This window comes from Mustela erminea, chromosome 3 (genome assembly GCF_009829155.1).
Source record: "Mustela erminea isolate mMusErm1 chromosome 3, mMusErm1.Pri, whole genome shotgun sequence".
Lineage (NCBI taxonomy): Eukaryota > Metazoa > Chordata > Mammalia > Carnivora > Mustelidae > Mustela > Mustela erminea.
Window position 1 is genome coordinate 56,953,997 of NC_045616.1, and position 22,135 is coordinate 56,976,131.

The following is a 22,135-nucleotide window of genomic DNA, read 5'->3' on the forward strand; positions in this document are numbered from 1 at the left end:
GGTCTCCTTTGCATATTCTACAGAATGACATCTGCTAATGGTATTCTAAAGAATAAATTCTGGACTCATCATCATCTAACTTCAATAAACATCTTGGATTTCTTCCTACCAAATCTTAGAGGTGGGAGCATTTTGTTCTTTTCTATATGTTCAGCTCTTCTAGCCACAGGGACTAATATTTTTTCTAGTTAAGGATCACTTAAGAAAGAGCTCAAAATTAAGTTAGTGTTGTTTCTGACAAGAACAACAAGAACTTAATAATGCAGTTCTGGTAATGAGGCCTGTATGGTATACCACTGTGTTTGATTCCCTCTCTTGGTTTCCAGCATAATCTTCATTCGGTTGTATCATGGCTTTGGCTCCCCCGGCCACCTTTTCTCAGGGTTGGAGCCTTAATTCTTGGACAAAGTTTTCATTCATAGGGCCCTTGTTCAGATGCTATTTTCAGTATCTCTTAAAACTAGTTTGTTTTCGAGAAAGAGAACCTACAGAGTTGAGAAACAGAACAGCTAGAAAAAGGTAAAGCAAAATTGGGGAAAAATGGGCTGAAACAAGTGAAGACATGACAAGCATTATAATATTAATTAAATAATCTAATATGAGCATTTTGTTCATTGATTTTTATTAACTGGTTGCTAATTTCAGTAAGACTGGGACATTGGCTCAGTTTAGCCACATAAGTAATGAATGGATTAATTAATTTGTTAAAATAATCCCACTAGGGGCCCCTGGGTGGCTCAGTGGGTTAAGCCGCTGCCTTCGGCTCAGGTCATGATCTCAGAGTCCTGGGATCGAGTCCCGCATCGGGCTCTCTGCTCAGCAGGGAGCCTGCTTCCCTCTCTCTCTCTCTCTGGCTGCCTCTCCGTCTACTTGTGATTTCTCTCTGTCAAATTAATAAATAAAATCTTTAAAAAAAAAAAAATCCCACTAGTCCACCTGGCCATAATTGACTTAATGTCATGCCAACAGAGTGCTATAAATAGACTTCTATTATATTCACTCTTTAAGGATGTTGGAAGAATTAATAAGAGCTCCTGAAATTTAAAGAATTTTAAATGAAAAATTCTTCCGTGGCTATTATGTTGTATTATAAAGGATGACCTCATTAAAAATTTAAACTGAGTGCCTAATAAAGCCTGAACATTGTGAGATTTCATTTAGATATGTATTGTGTCCTTATATATTTATAGAAAGTAATTTTATAATCTTCTTGTTTACACTCAGTATTTTACCTTATACTAACAAAGTATATAAATATGAAAATAATTTTACAATTTCTGTAGTGTTTTTCAGCTAGTTCATTTTATTTAATATATAGGATTAAAAACTCATACTGAACAACTCTAAAAATCACAATTTCAAGTGATGTAAGATAGTAAATAGCAAGGAATGTACAGCATATGGTTATGTTGAAAAACTCTCAGTGTTGATGCTAGTTGACAGAATAGGATGAGTATTCCCCAAAAATAATCATATTGTGTGAATTAGTCACACTAAAATTTTTTAATGAATATTTATCAATATATATTGCATTCAAAGAGTTCAGTCTTACTAGAAGTGGGAACTCTTCAAAGATCTAAAAATATTTCTGGGAGTAAAAAAGCACTTATATATTTACCATAAAAAGGGAAAACAGCACTACAGTTCTGCACCTCAGGACTACTAACACATGCCAATTTAAGCTATTATCCCTGTGAGCACTCTACATAAGTTTCAGTATGTTTTCAATTTTCTAGTTTCCTGTGTTTCAAGAGAATGAAAGTTGTATTACTGGGAATCCAAAATTGTACAACATTAAGCAGTTTGAAAGTAGAGTTAAAAAAAAAAAAAAGAAAAGAAAAAGAAAAAGAAAAAAAAGAAAAGAAAAAGAAAAGGTAAAATAGCTTTAGATAATCTTAAATGATTATATCTAAGAAGATGCAAAAAGGAAAATATAAGAGTTTTCCAGTCAACATGATATTTTATAACTTTTAAGAACTTGAGTTTAAAAACAGTATTAAAAAGCGGGGAAGATGAATCCAGGGCACCTGGGTGGCTCAGTGGGTTAAAGCCTCTGCCTTCAGCTCAGGTCATGATCCCAGGGCCCTGGGATCAAGCCCCACATTGGGCCCCACATAGGGCTCTCTGCTCAGTGGGGAGCCTTCTTTCCCCCATCTCTCTCTCTGCCTGCCTCTCTACTTGTGATCTCTGTCAAATAAACAAATAAAAAATCTTGGGGCGCCTGGGTGGCTCAGTGGTTTAAAGCCTCTGCCTTCAGCTCAGGTCATGATCTCAGGGTCACGGGATTGAGCCCCGCATGGGGCTCTCTGCTCAGCGGCGAGCCTGCTTCTTCCTCTCTCCCTCTCTGCCTGCCTCTCTGCCCATGTGTGATCTCTGTCTGTCAAATAAATAAATTAAATCTTAAAAAAAAAAAAAAAGGCAGGGAAGATGGAAGAAAAGTCCCCTGTGATGTGAGAAATGAAAATGCGAACATGAATGCACGGAAAGGCTGAATATTTAACAAGAAGTACACAGCCAGCTTGGTGTGGCCTAAGCACCCCTCAGCCTCATCACACTCCCTGTCATGGTGGCTCCGCTAACACCATCACTGACACATTCCACCTGGGTAAGTATGCACAGGCTATTTCCTCAGGATTTCTAGCACTCTGCTCCCTACTCTGCTGTTGTACTTCTCTTAATCCTTCAACTTAGAGCTCGGATGATTCCTTAAGCCACACCCCCCTGCCATGTTCCCCTAAATCTTGAAATCCCTTAAAAGTTTGCAATCAGGGGCTCAGTGGGTTAAGCCTCTGCCTTCAGCTCAGGTAATGATCTCAGGGTCCTGGGATCCAGTTCCGCATCAGGCTCTCTGCTTGGCAGGGAACCTGCTTCCTCCTCTCTCTCTCTGCCTGCCTCTCTGCCTACTTTTGATCTCTTTTTGTCAAATGTCCCTAGTGCTCAGCATGTAAGTATCTGCTAAATGAATGAATGGTGAATGAATGAGTGAGGAAAAACCACAATCAGAATTTTCTTCTCAACAAACAGCACCTATTGTGTACTTCCTTAGACAATGTGAGATCATGTAATAGGCATACAATGAATATAAACTCTACTAAGTGGCTACTGCAGAAGAGAGAGGAAATGACACTGTGAGGGACTGACAAAACACATGAAATCAAGCATATTCTAAGAACTGAAAACAAGTAATGAAGTCAAACATCCCTGATAAATTTAAAGGTATATAATGGTTAACACACCACAGTATCATGAACTATAAACTCAAAACTTTCTGTGTAATTTTTCTTCACTAGAAGTATAAAAAATTGTATAATACATTCATTCGCAGCTTAATTTTTTCTACTTAAACATGGATAGGAATACAAAGAAAAACAATATGATAGAATACCTGTGTTTAGATTGAAAATCTGGTAAATATTCAGAATTCTGAAAATTCTTGAAAATGGTCATCTAAGAGTTACTTCCACTGACTGTCCTTAGAACATACACTTAAGAAGATATACAATCAAATAATTCATGTGCTTTTACCATGTAGTACAGGTTTACAAACAGGCATAACCTATTTTAGTATAGTAAAACATTAGTGACTGGTTGATGCAGAACTAACAGTTTAATTTAGTAAGATAGTGACAGTAACCATAATAGACAGTAATAATAATTAAACTAATTTTATGGCCAAATTTGGTGAGATGTAACTACTCATCCATGTAAAGACAGCTCTCACTCTTAGGAACAATGGAGAATATGTTATTCATTAATCCACAGAATAATTATTTAAAATCATTCACTACATGACCTTGGATAAGTTACTTAAATTTTCCATACCTTTGTGCAATAGAATTTTCACCTTATTTGACAGAATTGGGTTATAATTTCCATAGTAAATAGTTCCCAGATAAGATGGTATCGTTATTTTTTAGAGTAAAGTCAAGGACTTAGAAAATTACATTGTCTTCAGTTACAAAATATTTTTAAGACACTGAGAGTGGCACATTTTTTTAGAACTTACTAAACACACTAGACTTTAATTATAAAAGTTGTGGCCATTATAAATGTAGTTTTAGCTTTAGCTTTCTGGTTTTTGTTAATATTTTCTTATATGGCTAAAGAATAATTGTTCTCACGTAAGGATGGAATTTTACTTTGTTCCTATGTTAACATTTGATAATCTATGGAGAAAGTATCTTCAATATAACTTTTATATTTATTGACAAATTAATGTGCAAAATTTGCCTGTGTGGAAGGTATCTAGTTGTTCACTAACTGCATTACTATCCATTCATTACATGGTGTTTTACAGCCCAGACACTCTGAGAAGGCACTTCTAATTTGCTTGGTTCCTTACATCTTTCTGAAGAAAAAATCTGTTTTCTTTCTACCATAGAAAAATGGACAAAGGAGCTAACAGAGGGTCAGAATGAAAAAATGATCAGACTTGGGTCTTTACGTGGTTTCACTATTTAGTTTAATCTTATTCCTGAAGTTTTAAGCATACTTTTTATCAAGAGCAAATATTTCAGGCTTGACTTAACTATATGTTAATATAACATAAACAATATATTTTAATAAAATCTTACAAAATATGGTAAACATTTCCACAGTAGTTACTAGCCACGTTTTCTGCTAAAAACTATATTGTGTATTTCACTATTTAGTATTTTTATTGGTACAAATAACTTTACTACAAATTCTCTTTCATACTTAATATACATAGTTTTCCCAGAAATTTTAAAAGTTTACTTACAAATTGATTTACTTCCCTCAGCTAGAAAATAATGCAATTTTTAATCAAAGGCAGTTAAACTACAATTTACTGTTTTATAATGCTATCTCATTAGTTCATAAGGAACTAGGTTACTATAATTTTTAACCATGAACATGCTGAAATATGATAGATAAATAACAGACTTTGATTTTCTAATACTGCCATGCTGGTGAGATGGAATTAGAGACCCCTCTGACTAGTTCTAAGGATACCTCTCGACCATAGATCAAAAATGGGTCTCAGATTCACACAAAATGACTTAAAACTACTCCCACTTATGATATAAAAATTTGGAATACAATTCCAAATATTCCAATTAAAAATCTGAAGGCTGGTGTTCTACTCTCACTCTGTTCTTATAATCACAAAATTATTTGTGTAAATCTCTGTCTGTCAATAGAGGATAAGCCCCTTCAGGCAGGAGACCAAGCATAGGCTTTGAAATAAAATGACGTGCTGCTCTGGAAAAATAATTATATAATTCTGAGCCTGAGTTGTTTTTCAAGTAAGAAGGGTAAATTAATATCTACCTTGTAGGATCTGTGTGAGATTTGAATGAAAGAAAACATCTACCACAATTCTCATTTATTTTCTCTCTATTCTCCCATACCTTGTCACTGTACCAAAGACAATATCACAATACATGTTTAAATAAAGTTAAAAATTGCCATGCTTTTGTTTTATGGATTAGCATTAGTATAGATTAGTACACACAGAGATTAACATATATTAGTATTTAGATTTTTTAAAGAGTACAATGTCACCAACCCATGTATTTAGAAATGTACTAAAATCTTTACATTGTGAAATACTCATAAATATATAAACTTAAAAGATAATTTTCTCATTTGTAGAGATTTGTTTTTTAATCTTTTATTTTTCATGAATTTTAATTGCTAATAACTAATAAATATAAGTAATTTATTGCTGAATCATGTTCATGTTTTAAAAGTAGTAGTTAAAAGTATAATAAAATTACAGATATTGGGAGATTTTACAGTTACCTAGTTCAATCCTTTCATTTTACAAATGAGAAAACGAAATTCCAGAAAGAGGCAATGACTTGCATAAATGACTTGCATAAATACGTCCAGCAGACATACAATTTTAAAAAATTGAATCAGAGTAATCTTCCCTTCCTCCACTTTGTTTTTGAGGTACAGAGCTGGAAAAGGCAAGAGAAGCCAAAGAAAATATATGGAAGATGCCCAGTGGGAATATTTTAAGGAACTAGAGGCCACAGAATTTGACAAAGAGGGCTTAGGACACTAAGAAGTTTAGAGTTAGGGGCCAATATCTTTTCAACCTTAAGAAGTCAACACCCACATCTACATTTGTTTGGGAGGCTACAGCGCCAGTATATTTGCCTAACTGAGGTATAAGAGAAGTCACCTGAGAAAAAAGATGTTTGGGAAGTTAGGAAATAGGTAGTAGTTTGAATGTAAAGACATAAAATAAGGGTTCATCGTCTGTATTTGAGAAGGTCTTAAGTTTTCTTCAGTTAAGAGCTTGTTCCTATTTTTTTGTTTTCTAGAAGCTTTCTAATATTTTTGATTAAGAAAACTCATAAAAAAAAAACAAAACCGGGACTTTAAACTTTAACAGCCATAAAATTTCAGCCTTCTGTATTCAAAATGGAAAAACAAAACTCAAAAGTATACAAAAATAAAAACAAAAAACACAATTTCTCTTTCTGTTTTATTTGGGCAAAGGAAGAGGAACTGTAAAGCGGGGTATCAACCATTCTCCATCAGATTGATTTCCTTTCATCTTTAAAATGCTTCCTGACATCTAGCATATGTTTTTCATTTCTTGTAAGGGCCAGTTGAGGCTAAAGGTTCAAAGTAATATAATTAACAGACAATTCAAAGTTTTTATCAACTTTTAAAGTAGGGAAAATATACAAAATAAGTACTGTCATGATTATGAAAACACAGAAAAGGAACACAACATTAATTGCATATAGATAGTATGCAAACAAATACACTACATTTATTAAAAAGTCTAAACAAAATATTTAGCTTTGATCCTGATCTAAACTTTTTTCATCTCTGTACAGCGCATCTTGGAAACCTGTTACAAGCAATACCGTGTAATCAGAAAATGTTAGTAACCTCAAAACCTTGTGTATCATTCACACACAGAGTGAAAAGACCTAAGGTGCAGCTCTCTAGCATAAAATGAATATATTTCATTCTTCACCCAAACCCTGAAATCTTTATCAAAAAAACAATTAAACCAAAAGTTCCATGAGGACAGGGGCTGGGTTTGTTTTCTACTCTTCCTGAATCCTCAACATCCAGTTTGTCTGGCACAGAAGTGATTCTCACTGCTCATTTGCTTACAGATTGACTGAATCAAGTACAGAGTTTCCTGAATACTTCAAACTATAATTTTATTTTTCCCCACAATAATCTACAGGAATGGCCTGGCTGCTCTAATATTTGCAAATTGGAAATATTTTTGGTTCATTATTTAAAAGAGAGAATGCAATACCTTTAAATTCTATGAAGCCAGGAGTTTATGAGCTAATAAATACATTCAGATGATAAGTACAAATCAGTAAGAGTTTAGTATACATTGCGTTTTTATATGTATTGTCTGAGGATATAAGGGCAGAAAAACATAAAGGCATTTTCAAGTACCAATAGATCAGGCCAATTGAGGAGAGAATAAAAAACCCAATGATAAATACACACACAAACCAATTCTACTCTTAACTGTACAATGCTTATTTATTTTTTTTAAAGATTTTATTTATTTGACAGACAGAGATCACAAGTAGGCAGAGAGGCAGGCAGGGTGGGGTGGGGAGCAGGCTCCCCGCTGAGCAGAGAGCCTGATGCGGGACTCGATCCCAGAACCCTAGGATCATGACCCAAGCAGAAGGCAGCGGCTTAACCCACTGAGCCACCCAGGCACCCCTACAACACTTATTTTTAAACGAGAAACTTGAAAATTCCCTCCTGTCAGGCTCTTGGTTTCCTGAAGGCTTGGACTATGCCTGTCTTGGCATCCTCATTGTCTAAAACTTTTGACTCTCAGGATGTCTTTACACTTTTAAAGTTCTTGAGGACCTCAAAAGCCTTTTGTTTATGTGGACTGTATCATATTCAAAGTAAAACCCGGAAAATTTTTATATATTTATTAATTCATTTAAAAATAACAATAAACCCAGTACATGATAACACAAAATCATATTCTTTATGAAAGATTATTATATTTCCCAAGAAGAAGCTCCTGTGAGAGCAATCTTTTACACTTTTGCATATCTATTTCTTTGCTGGCTTGAATGAAAAGTTCTTCCATTCAACAGATCTGACATGTTATTTTAATTGCAATATATGAAATATATTCCACCCAGGTATGAAATTGAATAAGGGATGAGCTCATGGATACCCCCAGGGGTCCTTATTCCACACTGTGAAACCACTGATCTGTAATATCATTTGTCATAAGGTTATTATTTAATAACTATTTGCTGAGTTAATAAAAAGTTTAGAGAAAAAAATAAAGGGGCACCTGGGTAGCTCAGTTGGTTGGGCAACTGCCTTTAGCTCGAGCGTCATGATCATGGAGTCCCGGGATACAGTCCCACACTGGGCTCCCTGCTCAGCAGGGAGTCTGCTTCTTCCTCTGATCCTCCCCACTCATGCTCTCTTTTTCTCTCTCTCTCTCTCTCCCATTCTCTCTCTCTCAAATAAATAACTACATCTTTTTTTTTTAAAGAGGAAAATAAATAAATTCTAAGGGGACACATACATATATCCAAACATACAAATGATGTGCACATTCATTTTGGATTCAACTGATAATTATTCTTTATAAATGCTGACTATTTCACTATAATAAAATGTTAATTATCCCAAGTCCTCAGCTCATTACAAATAAATTGGGATGCAGATCAAAGGAGGGTATGTGAATGAAAGAGTGAAAATCTCTCAAGAATAAAGCATGTAACTCCAAAATTTAATAGAAAGAAATAGATGACTAGAAAGAGACTTTTCACTTGAGAAAATTCTAAGCATAACCAAATCAAGTAGCTCATTCAAATGCTATATGGGTCTGTTTAAAGCAGTAAATTAGATTGAAACACTTTACTGAACACAAGCTGGATTCTAATATTTTTAGTATCTACATGCCATTTCTAATTAATCTATAAAAACCACAAGAAAAAGACATTTTGCATATATTTTTAGCGCTTCTGCTTTAAATGTTAATAGGAACTAACCAAATACCAGAGAAAATATACTGATTTGAACATTTTATACTTTCCAAGTCACAATTTTTATTCTTTAAAAATAGCCTTAAGTAAACTTAGAAATAAAAATATAATTTTTGAGATCAGATATTAGATTTTTTTAAAAAGATATTTCATCATTTGGCAAAAAACAAAATGACTTACTTCTCCTCTTCTTGAGGCCCAGGTACCTGAGAAGCCATTTTAGGTTCTGTCCCAAGATTCTTCTGCATCCGCTGCCGCCTCTTTCTACTTGGTGCAATATCCGTTACATCAGGACTTGAAACAAGGGAATCATCTCCTCTTAAAGCAGCTAAAATAAAATGACATAATCAGTGTGACCCAACAAAATTATGCATATAATTTGTACATAAGAACTGGCTGCACTGATATGAAGTGACACTCTTAAAATATAGCATAACTATTTTTTAAAAAATTCATGAACATTTGGAAAAGTGGACCAGTTAGATTACAATACTTTAATAGCAATATAAAGCATAAAGTATATTATACACATGGAATAATTTGATCAAAATGGTCTCTGCCTATCTTGCGCAAAACCCTCCCAAATACATCAAAGGCACAGTTTGATCTTTCAATGCTAGAATTAGACAGAAATGCCTGAAAGACACCCCTGAAAGGTGTTTGTTGAGGAGGGGGGTTGCAAATACTGCTACAGGAATAGGATAAATCAAATTGATACTAAACGTAACTTTTAACAGGAATGGGGACTTCTGCTAGTGATCCGGAGATAATTGCATAGACTTTTCAGCCAACTACAGAGAATAAGCACAGGAAAAATCTAAGAAAACACTAACAGATGTCTCTATTATGACTTAGTCATTAAACTACCCTTAAAAGTGTTTGATATACATGAAACAGAAGCAACAAGAGAAACATGTTTTATTTATATTTCTTTTATTCTCTATAAACAACTTAGTTCCAAAGAGCTTAAGAAGAGTTCAGAATTCATTCATCTAATACACAGTATACATATATAAATACATATTTATATTAAAGACCTCCTTTGCCATTGGTAAACAATGGACAATACCAATATAATTTGGACTTTGGATGTCTTGCGGGTTTATATGAGTTTTGTCTAGCATGTTAACATTTGAAGGTGAGCAGGGGCAAGCTTTCATCCCAATTAATGAGAAAGCCTTAACAATGTATGAAGTCCTAAAGAGCTGGAAATGAGTGGCAAAAATTCTGTACAAGTCAATTCCTTTAGCACAAATAGGGTTGGTTTAGTAGAATCAAGAACCCTATACTTTTCAACAGTTAAGCTTTCTGTTACAGAAAGCTGTGAATACATTTCTCCCTGTAGCTTGAATCAGATGTTTAATGTTCATGGAATTATTAGAATCAAGTGCATTCAGTAACTGCCACCTACTCCATCCGAGAGGAAATGTGATGCAAATGGTTAGCTGACTGTGATGTTGGGTGCAAATGTTGCTAGGAGTTACAGGAGTTAATATTTTCATTAGGATTGTAACTAGAGAACTGACTGACAACAACAATGTAAAGCTGCACAGATTTTGAGTGGTCTGCCTAAACCTTAATTCTTTCTCCCATAAGCTCTATTATTTTTAGTGTGCAATTCTGTAGAATTGCACAAATACACCACATCTTAGAAGAAAAGCCTGTATTTTGAATTCTAACTTGCTTCAGCCCATGCTTCTGGGTGACTGGAGATCACTTGGACACTTGTCGATCACACTCTTCAAAGTCTTCTTTGGGTGCCTTTCCCCCCGCCTTAAAATGGCTACTATTTCTGAGAACATACGTGGTAGACATTTTTCTATGAGTTTTTCACATATTATTTTATTATTTTATTACTATTATTACCTTTATTTTACTTATGAAGAAACCAAGGCTTTAGAGAGGTTAATGACTTGACCAAATCACACAGACTTTGAGTTGATATTTTATCATATGACAACTAAAAAATAAGTCTCCTTAGTGGATAAAGTATTCCTTGATCAAATATTAACTCAATAGCGATCAAAGGATATTTTACTTTCCAAAGCTATTTAAGTCATTAGGGCACATAAGTTCTACCACATTTCTCATATATTATTTTACTAGCTATTACTATTTTAGGAGTGGAGGAGGATAGATAACAAAGGGAGTTTCTCTGAACACATTAAAGCTGAACAACTTCCCTAATTTTATTAAGCCATGAGATGACTATGGAAAATAACTCTGGTTTCTTGATCTTTTTCCCCAGTCTGCTCTCACCCAGGATTTACTCGGTCACATAAGCAATTAACAAAGTTCAGCCTTGCCTATTAACAAAGCTAGTAAGAATGTCAGAGTTAGAAGACATTTCGGAAAAAAATGCATTTAATGATATGTTGGACATCTAGGAGGTAATAATGTTAAATTTATTTAAACTAAAATGTTAAGGTAAAATTTTAAAAAATGAAATTACCAAAAAGTTCTACCATTCATTTCAAAACTCTGAATAATGACAATATATTGGCACCCAAAGACATGTTTTATATGGAATATGGTTATGCTATTTTTTTTTTAAGATTTTATTTATTTGACAGAGAGAGATCACAAGTAGGCAGAGAGGCAAGCAGAGAGAAAGAGAGAGAGAGGGAGGAGGAAGCAGGATCCCTGCCTAGCAGAGAGCCCGATGCGGGACTCGATCCCAGGACCCTGAGATCATGACCTGAGCTGAAGGCAGAGGCTTAACCCACTGAGTCACCGAGGCAGGCCCTGGTTATACTATTTCTTATAAGGTTTAGAATTTACTTTAAAATACAATGCAATTAAATGTATGTTGTTCATCAGGGTGAGAACCTAGCTCACCTAGTAGCTACTAGCACCTAACTCAAAAATGCACAACCCATTAAGCTGAAGGTCCTTTATGGGTTTTCTATTCTGTTCCATTGATTTATGTGTCTGTTTTTGTGCCAGAACCATGCTGTCTTGATGATCACAGCTTTAAGTCCAGAATTGTTATGCCTCCAGCTTTGATGTCCTTTTTTAATATTCCTTTGGCTATTTGGGGTCTTTTTTAGTTTCATACAAAATTTAGGATTGTTTGTTCCAGCTCTGTGAAAAATGCTATCAAAATTATATTTTGATAGGGATTGCAATGAATGTGAAGATAGCTCTGGATAGCATAGACTTTTTTTTTTTAATTATGCTCAGTTAGCACAGACATTTTAACAATAATTGTTCTTCTAATCCATGAGCATGGAATGTTTTTCCATTTCTTTGTGTCTTCTTCAATTTCTTCCACAAGTGTTCTATAGTTTTCAGAGTTGCTTTTCCTCTTTGGTTAGGTTTACTTCTAGGTATCTTATGGTTTTTGGCATAATTATAAATGGAAATCAATCCCTTGATTTCCCTTTCTTCTGCTTCATTACTAGTCTACAGAAATGCAACTGACTTCTGATTTTATATCCTGTGACTTTGCTGAACTCCTGTTACCAGTTCTGGCAATTTTTTAGTGGAGTCTTTTGGGCTTTTTATATAGAGTATCATGTCATCTGCAAAGACTGAAAGTTTGACTTGTTCTTTGCCGATTTGGATGCCTTTTATTTCTTTTTATTTGACTGCTGAGGCTAGAACTTCCAGTACTATACTGAACAACACTGGTAATAATGAACATCCCTGTCATGTTCCTGACCTTAGGGGAAAAGATCTTAGTTCTTCTCCATTGAAGATGATGTTTGCTTTGGGTCTTTCATACATGGCTTTTACAATGTTGAGGTATGTTCCCTCCATCCCTACATGATAGAGGGTTTTTATCAAGAAAGGATGCTGTATTTTGTCAAGTGTTTATATTCAACTAATCTTAGACAAAGGAGTATAGAATACCCAATGGAAAAAAAACAGTCTCTTCAATAACTGGTGTTAGGAAAATTGGACAGCCACATGTAGAAGAATGAAACTGGACTACTTTCTTACACCATACACAAAAATAAACTCAAAATGATGAAAGATCTAATTGTGAGAAAGGAATCCATCAAAATTCTTGAGGAGAACACAGGCAGCAACCTCTTTGACCTCGGCCACAGAAACTTCTTGCTAGACACATCTCCAAAGACAAAGGAAACAACAACAAAAATGAACCACTTGGACTTCACCCAAATAAAAAGATTCTGCACAGCAAAGGAAACAATCAACAAAATCAAAAGACAACGTACAAAATGGGAGACGATATTTGCAAATGTCTTATCAGAGAAAGGGCTAGTATCCAAAATCCATAAAGAATTTATCAAACTCAACACCTGAAGAACAAATAATCCAGTCAAGAGACAGAAGACATGAACAGATATTTCTCCAAAGAAAACATACAAATGGCCAAAAGACAAATGAAAATTTTGCTCAACATCACTCGGCATCAGGAAAATATATATCAACCACAATGAGATACCACCTCACACCAGTCAGAATGGTTAAAATTAACAACATAGGAAACAACAGATGTTGGCAAGGATGTGGAGAAAGGGGAACCTTCTTACACTGTTAGTGGGAATGCAAGCTGATGCAGCCACTCTGGAAAACAGTATGGAGGTCCCTTAAAAAGTTAAAAATAGAACTAACCTATGACCCAGGCAACTGCACTACTGGTATTTATTCAAAGGATACAAAAATCGTAATTCAGAGGGGCACATACATCCCAAAGTTTATAGATGCAATGTCCAAAATAGCCAAGATATGGAAAGAGCCCAGATGCCCATCAACAGAGGAACAGATAAAGAAGATATAGTACACACACACACACAGGAATATTACTCAGCCATCAACTGAAATCTTACTATTTGTAACAACATGGATAAAAGTACAGGGTATTATGCTATGTGAAATAAGTCAACCAGAAAAGACAATTATCATATGATCTATTCATATGTGAGATTTAAGAAACAAAACAGATGAACATGGGGAAAGGAAAGGAAAAATAAAATAAGATGAAAGAGAGGGAGACAAACCATTAGATACTCTAACTCTAGGAAACAATCTGACAGTTGCTAGAGGGGAAATAAATGGGGATCAGGGTGACTGGATGATGGGCATGAAGAAGGGCACTTAATGTAATGAGAACTGGGTGTTACATGCAACTGATGAATCATAAAATTCTACCCCTGAAACTAATAAGACACTATGTATTAACTGAATTGAACTTACATAAAGAATTTTTTTAAAATGCACAGCCCAGGAGCAGATTGTTGAGATTCTAAAAATAAAGTCCATATATTTTTTTTAAACTTATTTGATAGACAGAGATCACAAGTAGTCAGAGAGGCAGGCAGAGAGAGAGTAGGAAGCAGGCTCCCCGCGGAACAGAGAGCCCAGTGCGGGAATCGAGCTCAGGACCCTGGGATTATGACCTGAGCCAAAGGCAGAGGCTTTAACCCACTGAGTCACCCAGGTGCCCCAAAGCCCATACTCTTGAGGGGGCTACTAAAAGCAATATATCATTATATATCAATGAATAATAGATAATTTATTAATTACTATAGTGAATGACAAAAATGTGTGTCTCTTAGTAAACACATGGCATGAAAACAAGCATGATGAGTGTTCCATATGGGCTCTCATAAGTGGAAATTAAATGTATTCCAGATATACAAAATTGACTAAAATATTTTAGAGATACTCTCCACCATTTTACAAACAGGCTATAATCCACTGAGGTCTGTTTAATCTCAGAGATGACACCTTGTGCTAAATTTTGTATCCAGTCATGAACTCCAGACAATTGGTGGCCTGATGTCAGGAAGAATCATCACTTCTGCCTCAGGAATCTTTTTATTTGCCAAAAGTGAACTTTTTATGTGACTGAGCTACCTAAAAAGACAGATGGCTGGAATTTCTTCAAGTTTACAGAACAGGTTTATGAATTAGTTTGTATTTACTTATTAGTAAATATTAATTTGATAATTGTGTGTGGGGGAAACCCTAATCTGGTAATTTGTTATTATTATCCTCCTCATTCTAGCTTCTTGGTATCTACCATTATTTACCACAAAGAACCTAAAAGTTGTGTATAACCAAGTATTTCAGGTCAGCTCACTCTACCATTTCTTTCTCTTCATAATTATAGGGTAGCCTCTTTGTAATGTTGTTACGAGGAAAAAGGACTAGCATATAAGCTAATTACTGTTTAAATTAAATATATCTTTTTTTGTTTGTCTTTGTACTGTGGGAAACAGTTTTTCTTTCAGTTTATTATATACATATAGTAGCAAATTGTATAATAATAGATTCTCTTAATTCATAAATTCCTTTAAAAGAAAATTTTAATAATATTTATATAGACTTTAATAAAAAGGAAAAGGTTCCACCCTATCCTTTCCTTTCCACCCCTCAATGTCAGAAAACAGGAAAAAGAGGCACAAGTCCCATACATGGTACCTAAGTATTAAATTGCTCATCTCAAGCAGTCCTCAAATTTCCACCCCTCCTACCTCTAACCTTTACTTGTGCTAATGTTTAGTCTTATTTCATTTGGTCTTATGCTGGATACTTTATTTGTATTCTGATATTGGATCCCGTGAAAAATGGTTCAGGGTCTCCAAATGAGTAAATCCATTTTATATTTAGCAGAAGGGATCTAAAGTCAATCTATATCTCTATCTGTATCTATGAAGTCAAACATGGGACTTCCAAATTGGCTATTATTTATAACCTTGCATATTTTTAAGGGCAACAACCAAAGTTTTCACTTTCAAGTACTACATCCCATTTTTAAGGAAAAAAAATCAATTCATATTAAGATTACCCAGTTGTACATACTCATTTTTCATATGAGAAAGAATCTGAAAAGAGTTGGAAAAGAATGGCAAATGTTCAAAGGATAATGAGAAGTAGTGTGGCCTAGCTGGAACAGCATTCTTGAGAGAAAGATATAGAAAATGACTGGAAAAGAATGGGCAGCAAGGAAGAAGGGAGAGGGAAAAAGAGACAGAGATACGCTAAATAAATTAGCATATTTACTATGCTAATAAATTAGCAACCTTTCAAATCTAGCCAGAAGACTATGAATTCAATATTGACCAGGTTTTATTTTTTTTTTCCTGAGATTTCACCTCCAGAATTCTCAGTTTTTACTATTAGTATCAGTCTCTGTCATGACAATGTGTCTTTCACCATTTCCAGAATTTTTTTTTTAAAGAAAACAAAAGAGAAGAAAAAACTATTGCCAATGAACTTAACTACAGCTGAAACACTGATGGGCAGAGCTGTGGGATGAATTTCAAGTTCTCATTAGGTTCACTGAATCTAGAAAATGGGGAATCTTTACACAAGCCTTGTTATTGTGAAAGGTGGCTCCACAGAAAGCCACACTTCTTCTCATCTGACAGAAGAACTGCAGGAGTTTGGCGGTCGCATTTCAGACATGAGAGGCAGTGCTGGCTTCCCTGCGTACCCTCAGTGTCTCAAGGTCCAGACAAAATGACATTGCTGCCTAACTGCCAGCAACATGCATAAATCCCATGAGTTTACTACCTGGTAAACTACTGGCTCAACTAAGTGCTCCCTTCCAACAAGACCCACTTCGGTCACCCGCAGTCATCCCTAGTAGCTCCAATCCACAGCAATCTCTCCTTTCTCTGCAAGGCTTAAAGTCTGAACCACTCACTTCACGCATATGGTCTTATTTTGTTATTCTCTTTTTATGTATATCTCTTTTTTCCTCAATTAGATCAAGGACTATAAACACCCTACAGCTAGAAGCTATGCTCTGTACTTCGATATATACCTAATATAACCCAATAGTGTTATAATGAGAAATAGGAAGACTTGAATTTTTTCAAATGTATATTTAATTTTTTTTTAATCAAAACTTATTTATTTATGGCCTTCTAAATGAGGTGTAGAGAAAAGAAGAATCAGAAGACCTGGGTCTGGATCTCTAGTTCTGCCATTTACCCTGGACATATTACAGAATTTAAGTTCCTAAGATGAGAAACATATTTTAACCATGGTATCTGCCATGATTAAATGAGACAAAATGTTTTTATAAATCATGGTGTCAGAAATATTTGATTTCAGCATGTAAGTATTATTAACAAAGTGTGTGTATCCCTATAAAAGATCAAGCTGAGATGAATTTAGATTAATTTGAAGAACATTCAGGCTATCATCTACAGCTTAACAGAGACATAAAAGTAAAACAACTAAAAACAAAAAACAAAAAAAAAAACTCCAAGTAAGATGACTTCATGGTTTTCTAAACTCAAAATAACTCAACTTTCATGGAACTATTATGTGTTATGAATGTACAGTAGCCCATCTGCCATGGCTGTTTTTCACTGTTTTATTCATTTATTAATTTCACAAATATTTTATGAAGTGTTTATGTTCAGTGTCATTCTTTTTTATTTCAAAAGATATAAAATATAGAGAGGAAACCCAAAATGCAAAACTTAAGATGCTACCCTATGTAAATCCAAAAATTCAAAGAAAAAAAAAAACCCACTATTTCTTTCACCAGGGAAAACAACAAACCAATGACTTGGGCTCCTTCATGTTCTGTAGTTTGTCTTAACTGACAGGTATAAAGATAAGCTGAAGAAGGAAAAAAAAAAATGCTAAGATAAGGTAGGTCATACCATACTTCAGTGAGTAGTATCTTAAATTGGGCTATCTGAAGGTAGGAAATTTCTAATCTGAGCAAACAAGCAAACATTATTATCCCTCACCGTTCATCAAAGAGACCTTTTTCAAATCTGTAATCAGCTGCTACCCAGTTTTCACAATCTAATCTGAATAAATGATGACCACCTTGCACAAAAGGTCAATGGTTTAACTTATTAATCAGCAATCACCAAGTAAACTGATAAGTAACATCACACTAAACACTTAGAGAGAGAGAGAGAGAGTGTGTGTGTCTGTGTGTGTATTCACATATACATATACATATACTTTGCCAAAAGTGAGGCTCCTCTTTTAGCCAGCACAGCTGGAAGTGAGACGTAATGACAAATACCTACTGACATTAAGGTAACTTAAGAGGTCATCTTTGGAAATCCAATACTTTCAATGTCAGAGTCAGGGTGGACCACTAAAGATAAAGTACAGACTTTATCACAGCACTTTATTCACAGCGCTTAAGAAAAATTAATTTGAACATATTAAGTATTATTCTGTACCTATAAAGCAATGTGATTTAAAAAAAATACTTTTAAAAAATTTAATACCAAAAAAAAATTTAATACCAAATGAATTCAATTCTTTAAATCTTCAGGATCTATTCATTCATTCCTTCACTTATTCAACACATATTAATTGTTTTCTATTTGTCAAGAACTACCTGGAAGACACCACCATCAGGTATTCAAAAATTTTATAGCTGAGTAGAGCAGAAGGACTACTACTATTTGCAAAAAAATTGTAAGACACATAAGCAATTACAAAGGAACTAATTTGAAAGTTCTAAAGTAGGTGCGAATGTCCAACCTTTTATTTTTTTCCAAGTTAACCTGCGAAGCTTCAATATTTCCTTTCCATTATTAAGTACTAGTTATAATTTGATTTCTTATTTTTCTCCATAAGGATATTCCTTTTGAAAGGATAATCATCAGTATCAGATGGCTCTGAAGATTTCCCAAAAGAGAAAATTAAAAGGCCAGCCTCACTTTGAGTGAATTAACAAGAAAAGACTGCGTTTTAAAATTAAATATTAGGATCCTAAGGAGTGAACTCAAACAGCACTTCTTTTCTTTTTAAAGATTTTTAAAAATTTATTTGAGAGAGAGAGCAGAGCCAAGAGAGCGAGCACATGAGTTGGTGGGGGAGGAGCAGAAACAGAGGGAGAAAAAAGCTCCCCACTTGAGAAGGGAGCCCAACATGCGGCTCAATCCCAGAACCTGGGATCAAGACCTGAGCTGAAGGCAGACGCTTAACAGACTGAGCCACGCAGATGCCCCTCAAATAGCACTTCTAAATTGAAACTACACTGTGACCTATTTAAAAGTCCTTTATATGGCCCCACAACATCCTTAGATTTCATCATACTGTAATAATTTATTTAATATTTATAAGCTCCATGAAGGCAGGGGCTGCATAAGTCTTATTCACTATTGGTACAAGACAGACTAGTTTGATCTCTAAACACACTGTAACCCATCAATAAATATTAGTTGATTCATACAAATGCTTAAATACTAACAATGTTAACAAAAAACTTCTTAAAAATTATTTCAAATCTATGTAAAACCCTATACCACTGATTAGCTATGCTTGCTGCTGCCAGACCAGTTAACATTAAGAAAAATATCAGTGAGGAAAAGCAGTTTATGAAAGAACAACATTAGCCTTCAATTTATATCATTTTGTAGTTAAAAATAACAAACACTGGAAAGCAATTTTAATGGTTAATGAGTCTTCAGAAAACAAAACTACAATTTTTCAGCTTTCACCAGCTTTGTAAAGCGGCCTCTGCCTGTGACCTATGTCATGAAATGTTTGGACTCAACATAAAGCTTTCATTGTTGTACATGAGTTAGGTATGGTTTTCCATCAATGGATGGCATTTTTTGGCATTTTCTTCATAGAGATTGAAAGGTTTTGAAATTTTCATTTTTTTTTAATTTGGGTCAACTTTTAATAAAACCTAGACTTTTTACAGAGCTTAGGATTTCCTTGAACTGGTAAGAATTTTGAAAAAAAAAAAAAAGACAACGAATGAAATATAACCTGTTTTACAGAAATAATATATGAAATCTTTCAGTTTTGTTTTGTCTTAAATAATGTATTTAATAATAATAATAATGTATTTAATGTACCAGCATATTATCTACAATGAATCTGGGTTAACTGATTAGAACTAGGGCAAGACAACTAGTTTAATTAGCAAGTCAAAATAAGAATAGGATGAGAGTGGCAAAAATAAAATGTTGTATAATTAAATGGTAAAATGGGTAGGTAAGAATCACTAATCTAAATCACAGACCCTCACTTTAAAGATTAACAAGGGTAAGAAGTATTTGACTGAGTTTATGAGACCTGATGTACTTCTCTACTTCATTTTGCCAGTATCTGTTCAATCGTAGGAAATTCTAGAATACCTCTGATACATTAAGAAAAAGTATTCTATTTGCACTTCTTTAAATTCCTTTATAATAAGGTTAATGCCTTTGTGATATAATTTAGCCAGTTCATAGTGGTTCTGTAAAAAGGCAAATATGAGGCTAAATTTCAGAGGCTTCCCTTGAAAACTGTGCAAAGATTTTCAAAAAGATCCATGCTGCTAGATGGGTCCCAACTAGCCTTCAAACCAAACGTGATTAAAGCAATACTTTAACTAAGGATTGAAAAAAAAAAAAAAAATCCCCTGCCAAACAGTCAAATAACTAAGTTAATGTTTATACTGAGTTAATAAAATACTGCAGAAGGATCCTACACATTACCATTAATCCCTGACAAAATGACTATAAGCAATTCTGTGAGAGTTTTTATTGTAATCTATAAAATTAGGTGTGGAGAAGTGAGACCAAATAGTTACTTTTGGTACAAAAAAATGCCCTGAAATAAATGGTGCAGGGAAAACTGGATAGCTACATGTAGAAGAATGAAACTGGACCACTTTTTAACACCATACACAAAAATAAACTGAGAATAGATTAAAGACCTAGATGTGAGATCTGAAAGCACAAAAATCCTAGAGGAGAACATAGGCAGTAATTTCTCTGACATTAGTTGTAGCAACATTTTTCTACATACATCTTCTAATGCTAGGAAACAAAGCAAAAATAGACTATTTGGACTAAAACAACATAAAAAGCTTTTGCACAGCAAAGGAAACCATCAATAAAACAAAGACAACCTACTGAATAGCAGAAAATATTCACAAATGATATATCCAATAAAGGGGTTAATATACAAAATATATAAACAACTTACACAACTCAACACCAATAAAACCCAAACAATCTAATTTTAAAATGGGCAGAAGACCTGAACAGACATTTTCCTAATGACACAAAGATGGCCAACAGACACATGAAAAGATGCTCAACATCATTTATCATCAGGGAAATGCAAATCAAAACCACAATGAGGTATCACCACATACCTGTTAGAATGGCTAAAATCAAATGACAAGAAATAGCAAGTATCAGCATGAATGTGGAGAAAAAGGAAATTTGTGCACTGCTAGTGGGAATGAAAGTTGGTGTAGCCACTGTGGAAAACAATATACAGGCTCTTCAAAAAAATGAAAACAGAAACTCCATACAATCTAGTAATTCCATTACTGGGTATTCACCCAAAGAAAATGAAAACATTAATTATAAAAGATACATGTATCCCTATGTTTATTGCAGCATTATCTCCAACAGCCAATATATGAAAGTAACCTAAGCGTCCACCTACAGACGAATAAGGAAAATGTGGGGTGTCTGTGTGTATGTGTGTAACAGAATTATTACACGGCCATAAGAAAGGATGAATTGGTGCCACTTGGGACAACATGGATGGACCTGAAGGATGTTATGCTAAGTGAAGTAACTCAGACAAAGAAAGACAAATACCATAGAATTCCACTCATAAGTGGAATCTAAACAACAACAACAAATGAATAAACAAACAAAAAGCAGAATCAAACCTAGATACAAAGAAGACTTGCCAGAGGGGAGGTGGGTGGGAGTTAGCCAAAATGGGTGAAGGGGAGAGGAAGATACAGGCTTCCAGTTAAGGAATGAATAAGTCACAAGAATAAAAAAAACAGTAATGGAATATAATCAATGATACTGTAAAAGAATGTATGGGGACAGATGATAGCTATACTAGTGGTGAGCATAGCATAGTGAATAAACTTGTCAAATCACTATTCTGTACACCTAAACCTAATGTACACATTGGACATCAAAGAGACTCAAAGAGCCCTGATTCTATAATTCATTATCCTTTTTAAAAATTATTATCTTGTATTATCTGAATTTGAGAAGAAAAACTAAATGCACTCTAAGGCCATTTTAGCCACTTTTACTAAGTTAGTATTGGATTAAATGTCTTGCCCAAGAGAGGAGAGTCAAGAAGGCGGAAGAGTAGCAGACTGAGATAATATCAGATCACAGGAATTCAGTTAGATAGTTATCAAACCATTATGAACACCTAAAACCCAACAGGAGATTGAAGAAAAGAAGAGCAGCAATTCTAGA

The 22,135-nt window shown here is 34.4% G+C and overlaps 1 protein-coding gene across 9 annotated transcripts in view; it reads right to left on the reverse strand.

The window, feature by feature from the left end:
* Positions 1-22,135, reverse strand: part of XRCC4 (X-ray repair cross complementing 4) — a 344,365-nt gene that overhangs the window by 172,383 nt on the left and 149,847 nt on the right. For all 9 annotated transcript variants that reach the window (XR_004283926.1, XM_032335817.1, XM_032335822.1 and 6 more), the window contains exon 7: positions 9,168-9,315. Coding sequence is in view for 8 of the 9 variants with exons in the window: in XM_032335817.1 (XP_032191708.1) it covers positions 9,168-9,315 (148 nt within the window). In the remaining variant the exon portion in view is untranslated. The remainder of the gene's footprint in view (positions 1-9,167; positions 9,316-22,135) is intronic.